At 39.5% G+C, this 16,033-nt stretch overlaps 2 protein-coding genes across 2 annotated transcripts; one reads left to right on the top strand and one right to left on the bottom strand.

The window, feature by feature from the left end:
• The first annotated feature begins 7,947 nt into the window (after positions 1-7,947).
• calua (calumenin a) lies at positions 7,948-13,266 on the top strand. The gene is made up of 7 exons (XM_030778668.1): positions 7,948-8,030; positions 9,699-9,933; positions 10,353-10,546; positions 10,928-11,094; positions 11,206-11,266; positions 11,509-11,708; positions 11,938-13,266. The coding sequence occupies exons 2-7, from the start codon at positions 9,713-9,715 to the stop codon at positions 12,040-12,042; spliced, it is 948 nt and encodes a 315-aa protein (XP_030634528.1). The 5' UTR covers positions 7,948-8,030; positions 9,699-9,712; the 3' UTR covers positions 12,043-13,266.
• A 661-nt stretch (positions 13,267-13,927) lies between these two features.
• Positions 13,928-15,795, bottom strand: LOC115812054 (ultraviolet-sensitive opsin-like). Its single transcript, XM_030774538.1, has 5 exons — positions 15,456-15,795; positions 15,092-15,260; positions 14,680-14,845; positions 14,151-14,390; positions 13,928-14,023 (listed from the first exon to the last, which is right to left on the bottom strand). Exons 1-5 carry the CDS (start codon positions 15,793-15,795, stop codon positions 13,928-13,930), a joined length of 1,011 nt encoding a protein of 336 aa, XP_030630398.1.
• Positions 15,796-16,033: the final 238 nt, after the last annotated feature.

Raw genomic sequence — 16,033 nt, 5'->3', positions numbered from 1 at the left:
TGTTGGCCCAACCAGCCTACTGGAAGTACGTTTAGGTTTCGTTCGAGTTTAACCTATGACTGCAGTTAGGCTTAGTAAAATTGCTGCGCTCGTGTTGATTTGGAGTACATTACCTGGTAAAGTTTCTCAAATCAAGTCAATAAAGGACTATCAGGTCATTTAAAGAAATTAAGTTCAGTTCTGACGGACCAGAACTGATCAGAATACATTCTCAAGGATGGGATGCTGTACGTTGAACAGTGCTGTTTTGGGGGGGGCATTAGTTGGTTTTTAGATTCCTTGTTCATTATAATAACTGGTCTGTCAAGTCTATATAGTTTGAGGAGCTTCATTACCAAAACCTCTATGAACAATTTTTTTAGCATCGTCTAAAAACTCATTCCCTCTTTCCACTTCTTCTGTATTCCTTAATTGCTTCATTCTCTCCGTTTTACCTTTGTTAGTTCCATTGAAATCAGTTCTGCTCCAAAAGGTACTATAGCTGAATAGCTAGCCAGGTTCACAAATTGGTTTATTGCTTTGGTACTTTCATTACTTTTTGTAATGTTGTCTTTCACACTAAAATTATTCTTGTGTGACATTAGGAATGCCTGTATTAGCTGATGAGAGGCAAAATGATGTATGCTGTAGGCCTACCCATGCCTTACTGTATCACTACTGTGCCTCCCCAAGGGTAAAGTCAAGTCCAGTGAAAAACATTATGTGCTTAGGGCTTTAAGTGAGTCCAATGAAGTATGCATTAAATAAGCAGCAGGGACAAAGACCTCAGCTTCCATTAGCCAGGAATAGAGACTTCACTCAGATACATCCAGAAACCAAATGCCTTGCACTCACAGCCAGTGCATAAATGTTCACTTTATCATCATATGCTTTTCCACTGGGTCAGTCAGTCTGTTATTCATTCAGTAACAGAATCACTTCAGTGAAGATAACATACAACTTTTCTGTGAACAGAACTGGACAACATCAAGATCAGACTTGCTGTAGTCATGTCTGATTATCATCTCAGCTCCTTAATGTGAACCTCATGTGTTTACCTCAGAGAGGCACCTGACTACTAGGGCCAAAATATAGGGGGGTTACAATGAAGATCACTGCATTACTAATGGCTATGTCTATAGCCTATGTGTCTTTGTCAGTAACAAAGATCTGTTAAAGTTTACAGACGCAATATCATTCTCTATTCTTTCAGCACATAAAACTGTGGCCATGATATATAAAAAGCATTTTTCCCCCATTCCTGAATACTGTAATTAATCACAAACAGTTTCTAAAATAATTTAATTGCAAAATGCAAGTGGTAAATTTTATCCTCAAACTTTAGTGTGATAGGTTGGGAGGTGTTCTAGACAAAGAGGAGGTGAGACCAAAATATGCCTAGATTAAAATAAATTGCACGTCAGGACAGAACTTTCTTAAAAACTGAGTGCTGAATGATTTTAAAAGCCAAGCCCCTAATATGACAGAGGTGTTTAAAATAATATCTTTCACCACAAAACAAAGCAATCCAAATAGCTCTGGCTCAATGAGAAAAAAAAACCTTTAATGCTGTGAAGAAAGAAGAACACCCACAAACCTTCCCATATTCAAAATTATCAGCACATTTCAAAGCAATTAAAATTAATGCAATGCTCCAACTTGTTTCCATTGCCCAGGTAATCTGTCTCACCACACTACTACATTAAAGCCTGGGTACTCTGTACTTTAATGCCAGATCAAGGTGACACATCACTGGATATTCTGACAGCAAATGTCGGTCAGAAGAAATATAGGTCAAATATTCCTAAAGCACGTGGGGCTATTTCAGGTGCTAGTTCTGACCTATCTGAATTTCAGCTGGACTTTGCACCTCACTCTGTCACCGAATTGCTTGTGGGATCTGATCCACCATCCCCAAAATAGCTCAGAAATCTCTGAAAGGCCAAAGCAGTTGTTTTAGTGGCAACAGCCGATAAGCCACCCTTTTACCGACCACTATTTTCTCCACCACGGTATCTGTTTTAGAGACACATGCCTTCTAAAGAGTATTCTTATGAAACCACAGTAACAAAGACTACATGATTAATACAGTATTTACTCTAATTAGAATTTCCTATAATTTATGTTTGCACTCAATTCTAGACAATGTTCCTTAAAGAAACGTAATGTCTACTTCAGTACATCTAACATTATTTTGTCCTTTTCCTCACCTCTCTGGTTCAAATCCAGCCTGAATGCGAGTAGCACTGTACCGCTGGGCAGCAGTCTTGTGTCCATGCCCGTATCCATGGGAAAATCCCTGAACATTATAGTTGCCATCCACCAACAGAACATGTGGGTGAGGAAGTTCATTTTCATCCACTATACTGTTGTATTCCATCTGACTGCTTTCCCTCTCAGAATCCACTGGAATCCCCTCCATTTCTTGGACTGCAGGGGAAATGCCCTCCAGGTTTACCTTTTCAAACTATGCCACCTCTTCCTAAACGTCCCGTTTGAGCTGGATGAGCTCAAGTGTTGCTTAACACACTTGCCTCGGTGCAAATTCAAATTGTCCACCAACAGGGTAATGGATGTAACCAAAGTAGCTAAGCAGTGAATTTGAGATTCAGATTTAGGTATTGAAAACCACACCAGTGGATTACGTCCACACTTACATGAATGTAATATAGACAGTTTCCCTTTATAACAAGCATTTCACAAAAGTTGTAACAATTTTTCTCATAGTTTACCAGAATGCAGTCTTTATTCCACTTGTGTTTTTAGTCCAATGGAGACGGAATGCAGAGTTCAGTCAGATCTGTGGAGCTGAAAGTCAAGCATAGCTCTCAGGATACGGAGGAGGTCTCTGCATCTGTGCTGTGTGCACTTGCTCACACATAAACATGGCTGTAGAGGGAGTGTCGCCGTGGAGATAGTCCCATCTCAGTGTCCCTCTGGCCTGAGCGTGAATGAGGGTGTAATGGGAAGAAAAAGGGAGAGAGAGGAAAGTGGTGAGATTATAAAGGAGTCTTCAGGCCCAAGGCAACAGCAGGCAGCTTTGAACACAGAGAAACATAGTGGCAGAGAGATATAAAAGAGACTATTTTTGTTTTTGTCCAAAAGCTCACTGTGTAAATCTCTCTCTCTCTCACTCCCTCTCTCTCTCTCTCTCTCACTCCCTCTCTCTGCGTGTGTGTGTGTGTTTTGGTGAGTGGCTTAACCCCCCTTCTTCTGTCAGTAGCACACATCACAAAGAGGATTGGAGAATTAAAGTAAATTGGACTTCAGTTGTATGCAGGGCAGAGAGGACACTTAAACACACCTGTTTTACTGTTACCAACGGTGTGCATTTACATGTGACATAGACTGAAATGGAGCAAAAATGTTGTGATCTTCCAAGGGTAAGGGAATACTGAGTAAGGGAATACTACCCTTGAGTACACACTGTTGAACATTAGCACAAACTTATAAAATATAGAATATAAAATATATAGAATAGAGATATTAAATAATGTGCAAAGGAAAGAAGGGAAAGAAATACAAAGTGTATAGCAAAGTATAGTGTAACACTTGTCTGTGGTACAGTTTCCAAAGGTGACAGTAGCAGCTAATAGAAATGTTGTTTAGCTTTTTAACACAATATATGTGGTATTTAAGACATTGGTCCTTTGTTGGCTGATAGATTGTTGCTTAGGCAGATCTTGTTGAAAGTTCTCCAAAACCTAAACTTTCTGATAAACCCTCAGTGCGGTGCAGTGCTGTTTACGTAAGCAGAGGCATAGAAAATCCTCTTAGTGCCCTTATCCTGCACACAGCCTGCTGCTACACATATAGCTCTGACAACACCATAAAACTGAAGCAACTCTCTCTCTCTCTCCTCTCTCTCTCTCTCTCTCTGGAATTTGGAGCAATTGGATAACATGCCTTAGATGTTATGTGGCTTTATTCAAACCACTCCATGAAGACCTTAGGAACTTTATCCTTCTCTTCATGTGATTACTGTGACAATGCGTCTCATGCACATCTATTGGATATATCTTTGAGTGAAACAAATATAAGCACATGACAAATGCCCTCACCCATTGATCACTGATGTGTGTGTGGTGCATGATAGATATTGGCAACAACTGCAGGCACATCACAGAACATATTCCGTCAGGTGATCTAGTAACTAAGTTTGTGCAATAACCTCAGTCACATTTTGTCACTAAAGGAATAAATTCTTCTTTTTCTTAACATGTTACTGCAAATTAGTTGTGTCACCATGTCCCGACCCTTAATTTCACATGGTTATCTTTACATGGTCGAATTACATACCATGTGGTCATTAAGTGGAGCCATTTTCATTTTCAGTAAATTACATTATAATATTAGTTTATCTCTTTATCGTATGTAGGTCAAGCTGCTTACATGTAATTTATTTCTTTGAATAAATTAAATCTCACCAGTGCATTTCTTTAAATGAATTAAGTCTGACCACCTAACATAAGACCTTAGGGCCGTTTAAATCTGAGCCCAATGTTCTGTGAAGTAATCAATGTTCTCATAATGTGGAACTGAGTCCATCTAGTGTCGTATCTTTGTAACCACAGTATTAGCGCTAATTCTGTACTCTTTTCTAGTACAGCATCAGGAGACGGAAACAGAGACCATGAATTTATAATATTACAGGCAACATCGCCTGTGATGTGTAAAGTTTTTTTAATAATCCTGTTGTAAGTCTGGTCTTTTGAGGTGTAAAGAATAGGTGCACCGGATCACTTACGATAAACAGCGTGTGTCGGGCGAAAGTTGTGAGGGCATTAGCCTAATTACGTTGATGTTCCTCTTCTTCTTAATATTATTATCATCATCATCACCATCGTCATCATTAGTAGTAGTGTTGCTATTTAGACATGTTAACACATTAATTTCCTTTCGCCTTGTGCATTTCTCTCGCTCACTCTCTCTGTCCATATCTAAATTTCTCCTAGGCGGTCAGTGCCCGCGAGGGAGGCGTGTCCTCCAGCTCATCAAAGCAAAGCACATCTTTCTCCGATTTTCTTCTCAAATGTCTAGTGACTGAGAATAAATTTACGATGCACCCGCAAACATCCATAAATCCCAAGTGTGGACTCGGGTTTTACAGAAAATATGGACATCTTGATAAAGTGTGGCAAGACCCAAAACTTATCGGGCCTATAAACGGTTCTTCAGTTTTATAAGGCTACTTCATTTGTTTACATCTTGCATTGCGTTAGTATATGTGAACATACCAGTAATTCCTTAATAAAGAGACCTCTTTGACAATATTAAGTTGACATGTTTTACTCGATACTACTTTGCTAAGAAACATACATTATATGGAAGTGACCATTGTAATTTAGCCAATGTCCTTCGAATCGAATCGGTGGCTGCTGAAAATGAGGCCATCTTCGATACATGATCATGTATCGACATGGGTGTCCTTGAAGGAGCTTCTGAAGGAGCTACATATACCACTAGGTCCCTTCGGTTCTGTTCAAATTGTGCTATGTTTGTCCCCGGTACAGCACGATTCCACTGGGTCTGGCTTCATCATACCCATGATACTTCATTTTAGATCACTGGTAGAGAATCTTGTTCATACAAAAAGAAAATCCCCGTGCTTTCTCGTGAAACTTGGAAATTCCCATTAGGTGAAAGGATCTGTGATGTCATCGTTTCATTTCCCATGAAAAGTGAAGTCGCATTGCTTGAGACGCACTGATTATTAACACTTAAGGCTCAAGTCTTCAGGCTACTGGGGTGTTCTATAAAGTTTAACTCAAATATTTACCAGCAGCAGAACACGACCATCGGTAAGAGCATTGAAATAAACACTGGTCTGTGAATTTCCCACTCCTGTGCATCTTTTCCGTGTGTTTCAGAATATAAATGTGCTTCCGGTATTTAACAGTGGGCTTAAAATTAACTTCATGATTCTTTTTAGGTGCTAAGAGACCAGAAGACACCTTTTTATCATGCCTGAATTTGGACTTCTAAAATTGTCGCTAATTTCGGCGGCGTTTTCAATGTTGGCAGCTCTTTTCTTCCTGTGTGATTCTGTTGGGGGTCTGATGTACATCCAAGGAGCTGACAAGACCGAAGCCAACACAGACAAATATGTCTGCAAGTCTCGAAAGGCTTCGCTTTCTTCCAGCCCTTTATCAAGAGCATGAAGTCACTTACAGGTCCTGTTTGTTTTGCACTGATAAAGAACGATGTTCTTTTGTCTTGCATGCAAAAGTTAAATTAAGCAATTTACTGACCCAAATATTTGCCTACGCACGCTGTTCCAGTGCCGTATTGCACTATGGTGGTGTATAGGAATGTGCATACCTCATTAATCCCATCAGCCTTTTGTGTCTATCAGCACAAAGTATTGGTATCTGTACTGCCTTGTTTTCATTTAACAAGAATACTGTGAACTGTTACTCATACAGTGTACTCCAGGGATGGAAGAGATTCTAAGAGCAAAATCAGCTGTCGTAGCCTATCGCTTAAGGGTTGAACTTGATGGTGTGACATTCTGAAATACACCATTAACAGGCTAATTTTTATGCCTGCTTGTTACACCGCCATTGGTTGCTTGGAAAACATGGCAGCTATATATTCGGACACTAGGATACTGTTTTTATTGCTGTTATCTTGAGTTGAAATTACTGTTTTCCTTTGTCACTGACTAGACTGTTTTGTATTTTGATTGAGCAGCTATATGACTGTGGAATAAATAAAATAACTTGACATGTATATGTCTGACTAAACTTGATTTTTTTTTAATGGAGGGGGGGGGTGAAATGGGGTACATACATATTTATTTAAAAACACTCTCTGCAACAATGTGAATATAAAATGAATACATGGATAAACTTTAGCAACTTTTTATGGATCAGGTTGAAGTGAGTTCTTCAGCTGCTCCAAATGAGAGAGAGAGAGAGCATGCAAATGGATACTGCAATGGTTGCTAAACCTTACATTAGCATTAAGATTACAAAAGGGCAAAACCCATAGTGATTTTAATAATTGTTCTAGTGAAAGACTGTTTGAGGGTCAGTATTATTATTTACTTGATGTAGTTTAGCACACAGCTGTGTTCTTCTAAATGGAATACTTCTAAATGGAGCTGCTGTCACCTGGTAAACCAAAGACCTACACAGCGGATCTTTTTTTCTTGTCCTAAGTAATCCCCTTCTGAGAAATATCTTACAGTCATGCAGTATGGTGTCTAGACCTCTGCATGTCACAGAGTTTTTTCTCATATTTGAATGTGTAAACATGTAAGCAAATAATAATGATAAATTGATACTTGCAGAGAGATGTCATGTTAGCACCATGTGGAGGCTGTGTCAGTTTTCTTGCACTTAGAGGATCACCGAAACACAGCTTTTTGACAAGAAGTGTCCAGAGATTTGCACACAGCTGCACTTTATTTTAGTCATTTCTCATATCTCCTATGAAGACTTTAGAGTTCTCACTGTTCTAAACAGTACAGTATTTAATACGCAAAATAGTCTTTAAACCTCAGAACTTTCTTTGTGGACTGAATGATGCACACATATGGCTAAGTCTCAGACGTTTGTGTCCAGATTTTCATCCCTTAATACAGATCAAAAACGTTTAAACTTGACAAGAAAACTGGGGCATAGCCAAACAATAAGCGGGTACATCGACGCGACAATAAATGACGCAGCATCGTTCTCAAATTTGGGGACGTGGCAACTAGTAACCAATCACACGCTAACCTATGAGTACAACACAAGAAAGGCATTTGCCAGTCCACTTTAAGTCGCTGAGCTCGTCTGTAGGTATTGATTGGCTGTCTTCATGGATTTTACCACTCAGGATCTAGTGCGCTGTGCAACGCTGAATAAAACCCCTAGCAGTTGTTGCACAGCCTTGTCATCATGCTGAAGTGGACCAATGATGATCGGGAGATGCCTACTCTGCAATCCAATTGGATATAATTTTCCCCATTAAGGAAATGGTGGGATATAGGGGTGTGTGAGTAGCGGTACGCTGGTCTGGCTTTCATTTGGAAATCAAGTGTTCTGTGAGGAATTTTTATCATTGTAAGTGATCCAGCAAAATTTCCTTTCCCTCTGTGTACCTGAAGCTATCTAGTTATTCCTGAATGTCCATGGACGTCGCTCATTTATTCATTTTCCTTTGAAATTTAATGAATATTTGAACTATTGAGTCTGCTAGGCTAGTTAGCTTGCATGTTAGCCTTTGGAGTAACGGTTACTTGTACCGTAATTTTTTGTTTGCTAACTTAACTCTGATGTTCTCTTTCTTCAGATGAAAACACAGATGAATGCATTTTAGTATCTGTACAACTATGTTAATGTTTTAAGCGGATTTACTTTTCAAAGCGGAACGTCAGAGGCTTAATGCAAGTGATGCCTTGTAAGATGAAATCGTTCTCTTTCTTGTCTTTCTATGGTTAAGTAGTTAGTTGCCTCAGAACTGGAGCCTACACAGTACATATTTAACACCATGGGTGTCGAAAGCGGGTCTTGGAGGCCCAAAGTCCAGCTGTCGTTAATTTTCACTTCTTGATTACATGCTGATTTTTAGCTGGAAAATCAGGTGTGTGCGCACTCTTCAGAAATAAACTGCAGGACTTTGGCCATCCAGGACTGGATTTTAACACCCGTCCTTTATGATGTGTTTGAATAGCCACGTCTATATCTGGTGAGAGTCGGGTAACTGATATTTAAGGGTTAAAAACCACCCGGTGCGGGCATTCTAGAAAGCAGAGGGCTGTACTACGAAGCGAGGTAACTGGCATATTTAGGTAACTTCTGGTTAAGTTAACTCGGAGTAAATAGTAAACCTCCCACCAGTTTTGCTTTTACCTTTTATCTCGCTTCATAGTACAGGCTTCAGGTTTAGTGAAAACTCAGTTAACTCAGAGCAAGTAGTAAACATCCTAATAGAAGAGCCCTGTGGCTTTGTTTTGGTAGGAGAATGAAGCCATAGGGCTCTTCTATTAGTAGGTTTATTACTTACTCTGTGTTAGCTGACTCTGAGTTTTCACCAAACCTGTTTTCTGGAATACCTCCCAGGTCCTTCTGGGTTGTTTAAAAAGATATGGGAGGCACTTAATTTTTTGGTAGGGTCCAAATAGCCACAGTAAAGGGCCAGGTTATGATGGTATTTCAGAGCATGGCTTGTCACACTTTTTTGCTGCACTTTTGTTGACTCATCTGTAATATTAAGTGAGGTTCAGGAACCTCCCTGTAAAAAGCATCAATAAAGAGGTAGATAAGTGTATTTCCACTCCAGTTTTATGCATTGGTGCTGAACTAGACCAAATACTTGATGATATCTTGGAGTAAAGTTGAGAAACACCAAGTTACACACTGTCCTTGACTACGCAAATATATAAAACGGATGTGCATGTGTTGACATTTTTCCTGTTTAAAAAAAGTGACATTTCTCTGTGGAAACCATATATCTAAACTATATCCTGTCACAAGTAAAGCTTGACTTCCTGCCAAGAGTGTCACTGCAGTATGAGCGATCACTTGACCTCAAAATGGCATTTTTCATTGACGCATCAGATCCTGTAAGATTGTCCTGAAGCAATGAGACAAAAAAAAGTCAGATTTTTTGGGGGGGGGCTGATACATTGTGAAGATCTCCATGTTTATGTTTGGATTGTTTTAAATCATCACATTTGGTATTACTGTGTCAGACCCTCTTTTTCCTTTTTTTCCCCTCTTGCCCTTTAGGGTGGCCGGTGAGGATGGAAATAAGGCCTTTGCTTATGTGCTTTGCTTTGTGTGTGGTGTATGCCACTAGTAAGCCCACAGAAAAGAAGGACCGTGTCCACCATGATGCGCCTCTCAGTAGCAAGGAGCATGATGACACAGAGAACTTTGAATACGACCACGATGCCTTTTTGGGAGAGGAGGAGGCCAAGACCTTTGATGATCTGACCCCAGAGGAGAGTAAGGATCGGCTTGGGTAAGGGCACTAGAATCTGACCTGAGGATGTGGTGGACGAAGCATGGCAGAGTTTTAAGTCGTAAGAAATTATTAGAATGTGTTTGGGTGATGGGCTTTCAGAAAAAAATTAGTAATATCCCCCCCCCCCCAAAAAAAGTAATAATAAAAAATTAGAGCCTATCCCCTACGTTAGTGATATTTTTCTTTATTTTAAGTTCAGTACTAACATTTGATTATTTAGAGCAACGTAAAGATGTAGGCTAACACTTAATTCACACAATTCATATGAGTCTGAGCCTTGATCACCATATAACAGAATCTCCACATAGCCATTATCTTGTTTTCTATTTTACAACCTGTTTTATTCTCTCTCTCTCTCTCTCTCTCTCTCTCTCTCTCTCTCTCTCTCTCTCTCTTTCTCTGTCATCTTTCATCAGCAAAATTGTGGACAAGATTGATGCAGACCAGGATGGCTTTGTCACAGAGGCAGAACTGAAGGCATGGATCAAGAAGGCTCAGAAGAAATACATTTATGACAATGTAGACAGACAGTGGAAGGACTTTGATGTGAATAATGATGGGAGGGTGTCTTGGGAAGAGTACAAGAATGTTACATATGGCTCATACCTGGGTAAGAACGATATGGGCACAACGAAACGCCTTTAGCTGTTCTTAACTTGAGTGTCCAGTCAGTCTCTCATATCTGCATGCTTTGGTTTTGAGATCACACAAATATAAACAACATTTATTTGAAACAAGTTATTTTAACAAGGCAAGAACTGTATTCTTGTTTTGTCAGTCTATAGCATGACATCATCAAAATGATTAGTGTCTGTATCATTAATTCACTGTTGTAACACAGAGTAGTTTTGCTATACTGACTTCCACACTTTGATATTCTCGAGGTACACGATTAGCCCTCTCTCAGAGGACAAGGTAAGCACTGTGGACGGTTTCTGACTCCCGACACCCAGCTTAGTGGATATAAGTCTCGTCTCCTTTGTACCTATAGATGACCCAGAGCCAGATGATGGCTATAACTACAAGCAGATGATGGCCAGAGATGAGCGACGTTTCAAGATGGCAGATAGAAATGGAGACCACATTGCAGATAAAGAGGAGTTCACCGCTTTCCTCCATCCTGAGGAGTATGAACACATGAAAGATATTGTGGTGTTGGTATGCACATGTACCTTATTGCACTCTTTTTTTAAAAAAAAATAATCATTGGAAATTAGAATGTTTGCCCCTCTGAATAAGTGACACTTGTCTCGACACCTTTCTTACCAGGAAACCATGGAGGACATTGATAAGAATGGGGATGGTTTTATTGACCTGGAGGAATACATTGGTAAGTAATGTGCACTTGTATAAATACATTAAAAATATATTTATATAATATAAATATAATTTTATATATTTTCACCACATTCTTCCCTGTCCAGGGCTAAGTAGGTTCCCTTGCTTTCTCATACATGTAATGTTGGTTAAATTGAAGCTGGCTGATCATTTTAGCGGTCAAGCAAAAAGAGAAGGACGAGACACACGGTACTTTAGTTATCTGCATTTATCTTTGTCTTATTTCACCCTAAGGTGATATGTACAACCATGAGGATGAAATGGACGAACCAGAGTGGGTAGCGACAGAGCGGGAGCAGTTTTCTGAGTTCAGGGACAAGAACAAGGATGGGAAGATGGACAAAGAGGAGACCATGGACTGGATCCTTCCCTCCGATTACGACCATGCCGAGGCTGAGGCAAAACACCTGGTGTATGAGTCTGACACTAATAAAGTGAGTTACTGTTACTGGCCATGCCAAATATCCACAGGTCTGTTTTTGTCTGATGTTTGGCACAGAGGCTCAATGCTACCAGTACCTATATTAAACCTCACATACCATACACACCACAACTGAATATAATCTTAACAGGGCAGGGGAAGTTTGTTCATTTTGGAATTAAATTTGTTTTGGTGCTACGAAGAATTGATTTTCATTCACAACTTTTGTTCTTTCTTGACAGGATGGCAAACTCACCAAAGAGGAAATAGTCAACAAGTATGACTTATTTGTGGGAAGTCAAGCAACGGATTTCGGGGAGGCGTTAGTACGGCACGATGAGTTTTAATGTTCTTTTGTAGTTAGATAAAACTTTTAAATTTGACCTGACAAAAATATTTATTTTATACAGTATGCAGTTCAAATACTAAACCAACTCTACTTGGTTTTTTTTTTATGTTCAATTGTTTTTGCATCCAGAATTAAACTTCCATGTTATTTTGTATGTAATATTTTCTTGTAATACACATTCCCCTACATTTGTGTTCACTGAAATAGTATTTTTACTACGTGTTGAACTCTCACCAGTATATTAACCTACATGGTATACATTTATGCTTCAGAGCATGGCAAGATCTTTAAATCTTTATCTAGCAGTTGAAAGTGTAATGCAGAGTATAGTCCGTGATGGGCTAGAATGCCTCACTCTCATCAAAGGCTCTTTATACTGCCACATGACTGGACTTTTACATGTCAAACCAACTTGGACTATGCCTCACAGTCATACACAGTCACAGTAGCCAAGAGACAGAGAGAGAAAAAGGTGCAGATTTCCTTCCTATTCCAACTTTATATCTCCTTAATCAGTTTGTGCCTTTTCTAGTCTAGTTGTGACTCTTGTGTCTAAATGAGAAACAGTAAACTGATGTTATCTTAAGAGCAAACGAGGCTGCTGCACTGAAGATTTGTGTTAGCTTTTTTTGTTTGTTTGTTTTGTTTATTTGTTTTGGGGGGGGGTTTGTTTGGTTTGGTTTTGTTATTTGCTTAAGAGCAGATTTTCCTTCTTGGTGGATCCCACTAAAAGCAGCTCTCTGACATCACATGGTGTGTTTTGTTTTTCAACACAGTGTTATTATTTCTTTTGGAGAGCTCTCATCCCCTCGTTTTCAAAGCCTGAATCAGCAATGGTTCCTCTGATTCTGAGGTCCTGTTTAGCACATGTCACATATTTGGGAACAGACCCATAACATTAGTTAAAGCACCTTTTTTTTTGCCAGTATATTGATAGTGCTTTTGTATGAACAAAATGTCTTGAACCTGTTCTAAAGGGTGTTGTAGACCAAGCCTGTGTTACTGAGCTCTCGCTGTGTCAGCGGCCTCCTGTTCTGACTATATTACAACTGCTGGGACCTTCATGGACCGGTCAGTATATGATTAAACCAGAATGCAGTACAATGCAGATGTCATTTGTGATTATGTTTGTTTAGACTTTCCCTTTCACTATTGATGTGCAGAATATGTGAACATGTAAGGATTTGAAACAAGTTCTCAATAAAAATATTATTTGGGAAAAGATATTTGTTCCCTGACTTTATGTTCCAGTTGATAATTATGTATTGCATCCTTCATGTATTTGTAACTCTACTGCGAAATCCATATCCAGTTCCACAAATACAGATAAATCAGGTAATTTTTGTGTGAAAGAACAAGGCCCACCACTGTTTTAGAAGTGCACATGATACAAATCTTTATTTATGCTATACATATATGCTATTATCAGTCATTACAGATAATGAACTGTACTGGAACTGATTCACGAACCCATGTTTCTTTTTTTACACCTTGAATATGTTAAAGGGTTAGCAGAATCTTTTCCAAGGTTACAGTTACAAAAAAAATATTTTTTTGTCTTTTATTACCCCAAGTGAATTGGGGTTTTGCTCATTTGAGTTAGTTGATTATCAAGTTAAAATTATACTTATATATGTATATTGACATTTTAAACATCCTGGTGATATTAACTTCCTTTAACACATTTAATCACAGATGTATTCATATCCAAGGTATTGTTGAAATAGGGTAGGCTCTGTGCCAGTCGTAAGATAAACTTGGGCAATGTAAGGACGGAGCAGTATGGCCACTGATCTGAAGTATTTTGACCTGGGGGTAGACTGGACGTCTTTTGACCTGAGGGTTGATTGGACCTCTTTGGACACTGGTTTCCACATGCTCCCTTATGCAGCCACAGAGGAGGTCTCGGTTTTGGAGGAGACCTCTGATGACTCCTCAATCTTCTTCCCGAACACAGTCTCCATGATACAGGCATTGAACTAAGAGAGCGAAATAAAATGTTACATTAAAGTGATTTTTAAATTCAGAAGGTTTTGAGAACTAACAACAAGTTTTCAAATACAGGTGAAATGTGGAAAGGATAAGAGAGTGTGCAAGTGAATTCACCTGTTTGTTCAGGAAGCAGTAGATTAATGGGTTGTATACTGAGGAACTCTTGGAGAAAAGCGCGGGGATGGTGACCAGACGGTAGTCCTTAGGTGTTTCGTGGTCCAACGTGTAGTACATAGCGGCGAGGGCATACGGGGTGTAGCACACCAAGAAGGAGCCAACCATCACAATGATCATCCTGGTCACCTCTCTTTCAGCCTTCTGGGTTGATGCAGATTCAGCCTGTTGCGCTGCCACCTAAACCCAAATAATCATAAGAGACGTTGTCCATACGCTCTCTCAAAACGATTATCACTGCTACGAGGATGACGGAAGCATTACGACGGAATCTCAGGAGCAGCTTTAAATATTCATATGTCGAGGTTACTATGTTCATGAACATGGTCTTTTAAAAAATATGTTTAACTGTTATAGGATTAGGTTTATTATGTTAATTGATAATAGTGGTTAAATCATGACATTATTTTAAAAGATGAAATGTTTAAAATATTCCAAGGTCCATTCACTAAAATGGGTTAGTACTTACAGCCCGGAGAGCACCCAGCAACTGTGAATATGAGAAGAGGATGCAGAATAGAGGCGCGATAAAGCAGGTGACCATCAGGAAATAAGTGTAGCTTTCCGTGTTGTACTCTGTGCCAACTGTATACCAGTCTGGTCCACAGGAGCAGCCCAGACCCTCAGGAATGTATCTGGATTTCACACAAATAATAATAATAGTGATAATAATTGCCGTTAAAACTTGTAATAATCTTTGTGCAGGTTGACTTTTGTTAAATGTTCGTTACTTGAGTACGGATATAAATTGGCGAGGTTGCTGTGCAAACGTGGCAAAATTACGCAAAAATATATAGTGATGAAGGCACATGAAGCGGTTATTTTTCAAGCTGTCTTGGGTCGCAAATATCTATAATAAAATTTTAAAGCATGCAGCTTACCTGCTCCATCCGAAAAATGGAGGGCTAGCACATCCGACTCCAATGACCCAAGTGAAGCCTACCGCTAGAAGTGCCTGAGTGTTCCCAAATTTGAAGTTTCCGAATGGTTTACAGATAACCACGTATCTCTCAAATGCGAGGACGGCCAGAGACCAAGCTGTAACCAAAGCTGTAGAATGCAAAAATATCTCCGTTACTCTCTGTCACCGGCAATGTCCAGATTTGTATAATATTCATCTAAAGCAATGTCTTATATCACAAAATGTGGGCGACTTGTAGTGAGCCAGGTCCACTAACAATTCATCATCAGAGTCATCAGAGAAATGCAGTGACAGTTATTAAAATAGTGAGTGAGTTACTTTACCTGCTATTGTTCCCATGGATGATTCCAGAGCACACATAGTATGACCTAAGAAATAGTATCCCCGTAGACTGGCTAGGAACACTTGACTGACTGAGAAAACATCAAAAATGAAGCCTCCAATACAGATGTTGACAAGGATGTAGTTAAGTGGTTGCCTGAGCTTCTTGTATTTCATGGTAACAAAAAGAACAATTGCATTGAGAGGTGTGCCACAGAAGAACACAAAGCCCATAAAAGCTGCCTGTAGATAAAAGAAATATTTTGGTGCCAAATGGTACTGTGGCCCTTCAAAAGGGCTGACGCTGGAGATGTTCTGATACAGATAGAAATCTTTCGCCATCTTGAAGCTTCCTCGATGTATGTGGCACCCACAACCCCGTAAAATGAACCACCAAAAGGCACCCAGAGAGGCCCTTTTTATAAGGTCATAAACCACTTAAAATCATGGCAGGAAAAGTCTTCCGCCTCTAAATCCTGATCTTCTTGAAGGAGCAAATTTTTGGATTAAGGAACAATTGTCACACACCCCCTCTGGCATTAGATGCTTTACTCCACCCCTTAAGGTACTTTAATCCCCT

This window comes from Chanos chanos, chromosome 1 (genome assembly GCF_902362185.1).
Source record: "Chanos chanos chromosome 1, fChaCha1.1, whole genome shotgun sequence".
NCBI classification, from domain to species: Eukaryota; Metazoa; Chordata; class Actinopteri; order Gonorynchiformes; family Chanidae; genus Chanos; species Chanos chanos.
The sequence above is the reverse complement of the archived record's forward strand: the minus strand, read 5'-3'. Positions and strand labels throughout refer to the sequence as shown.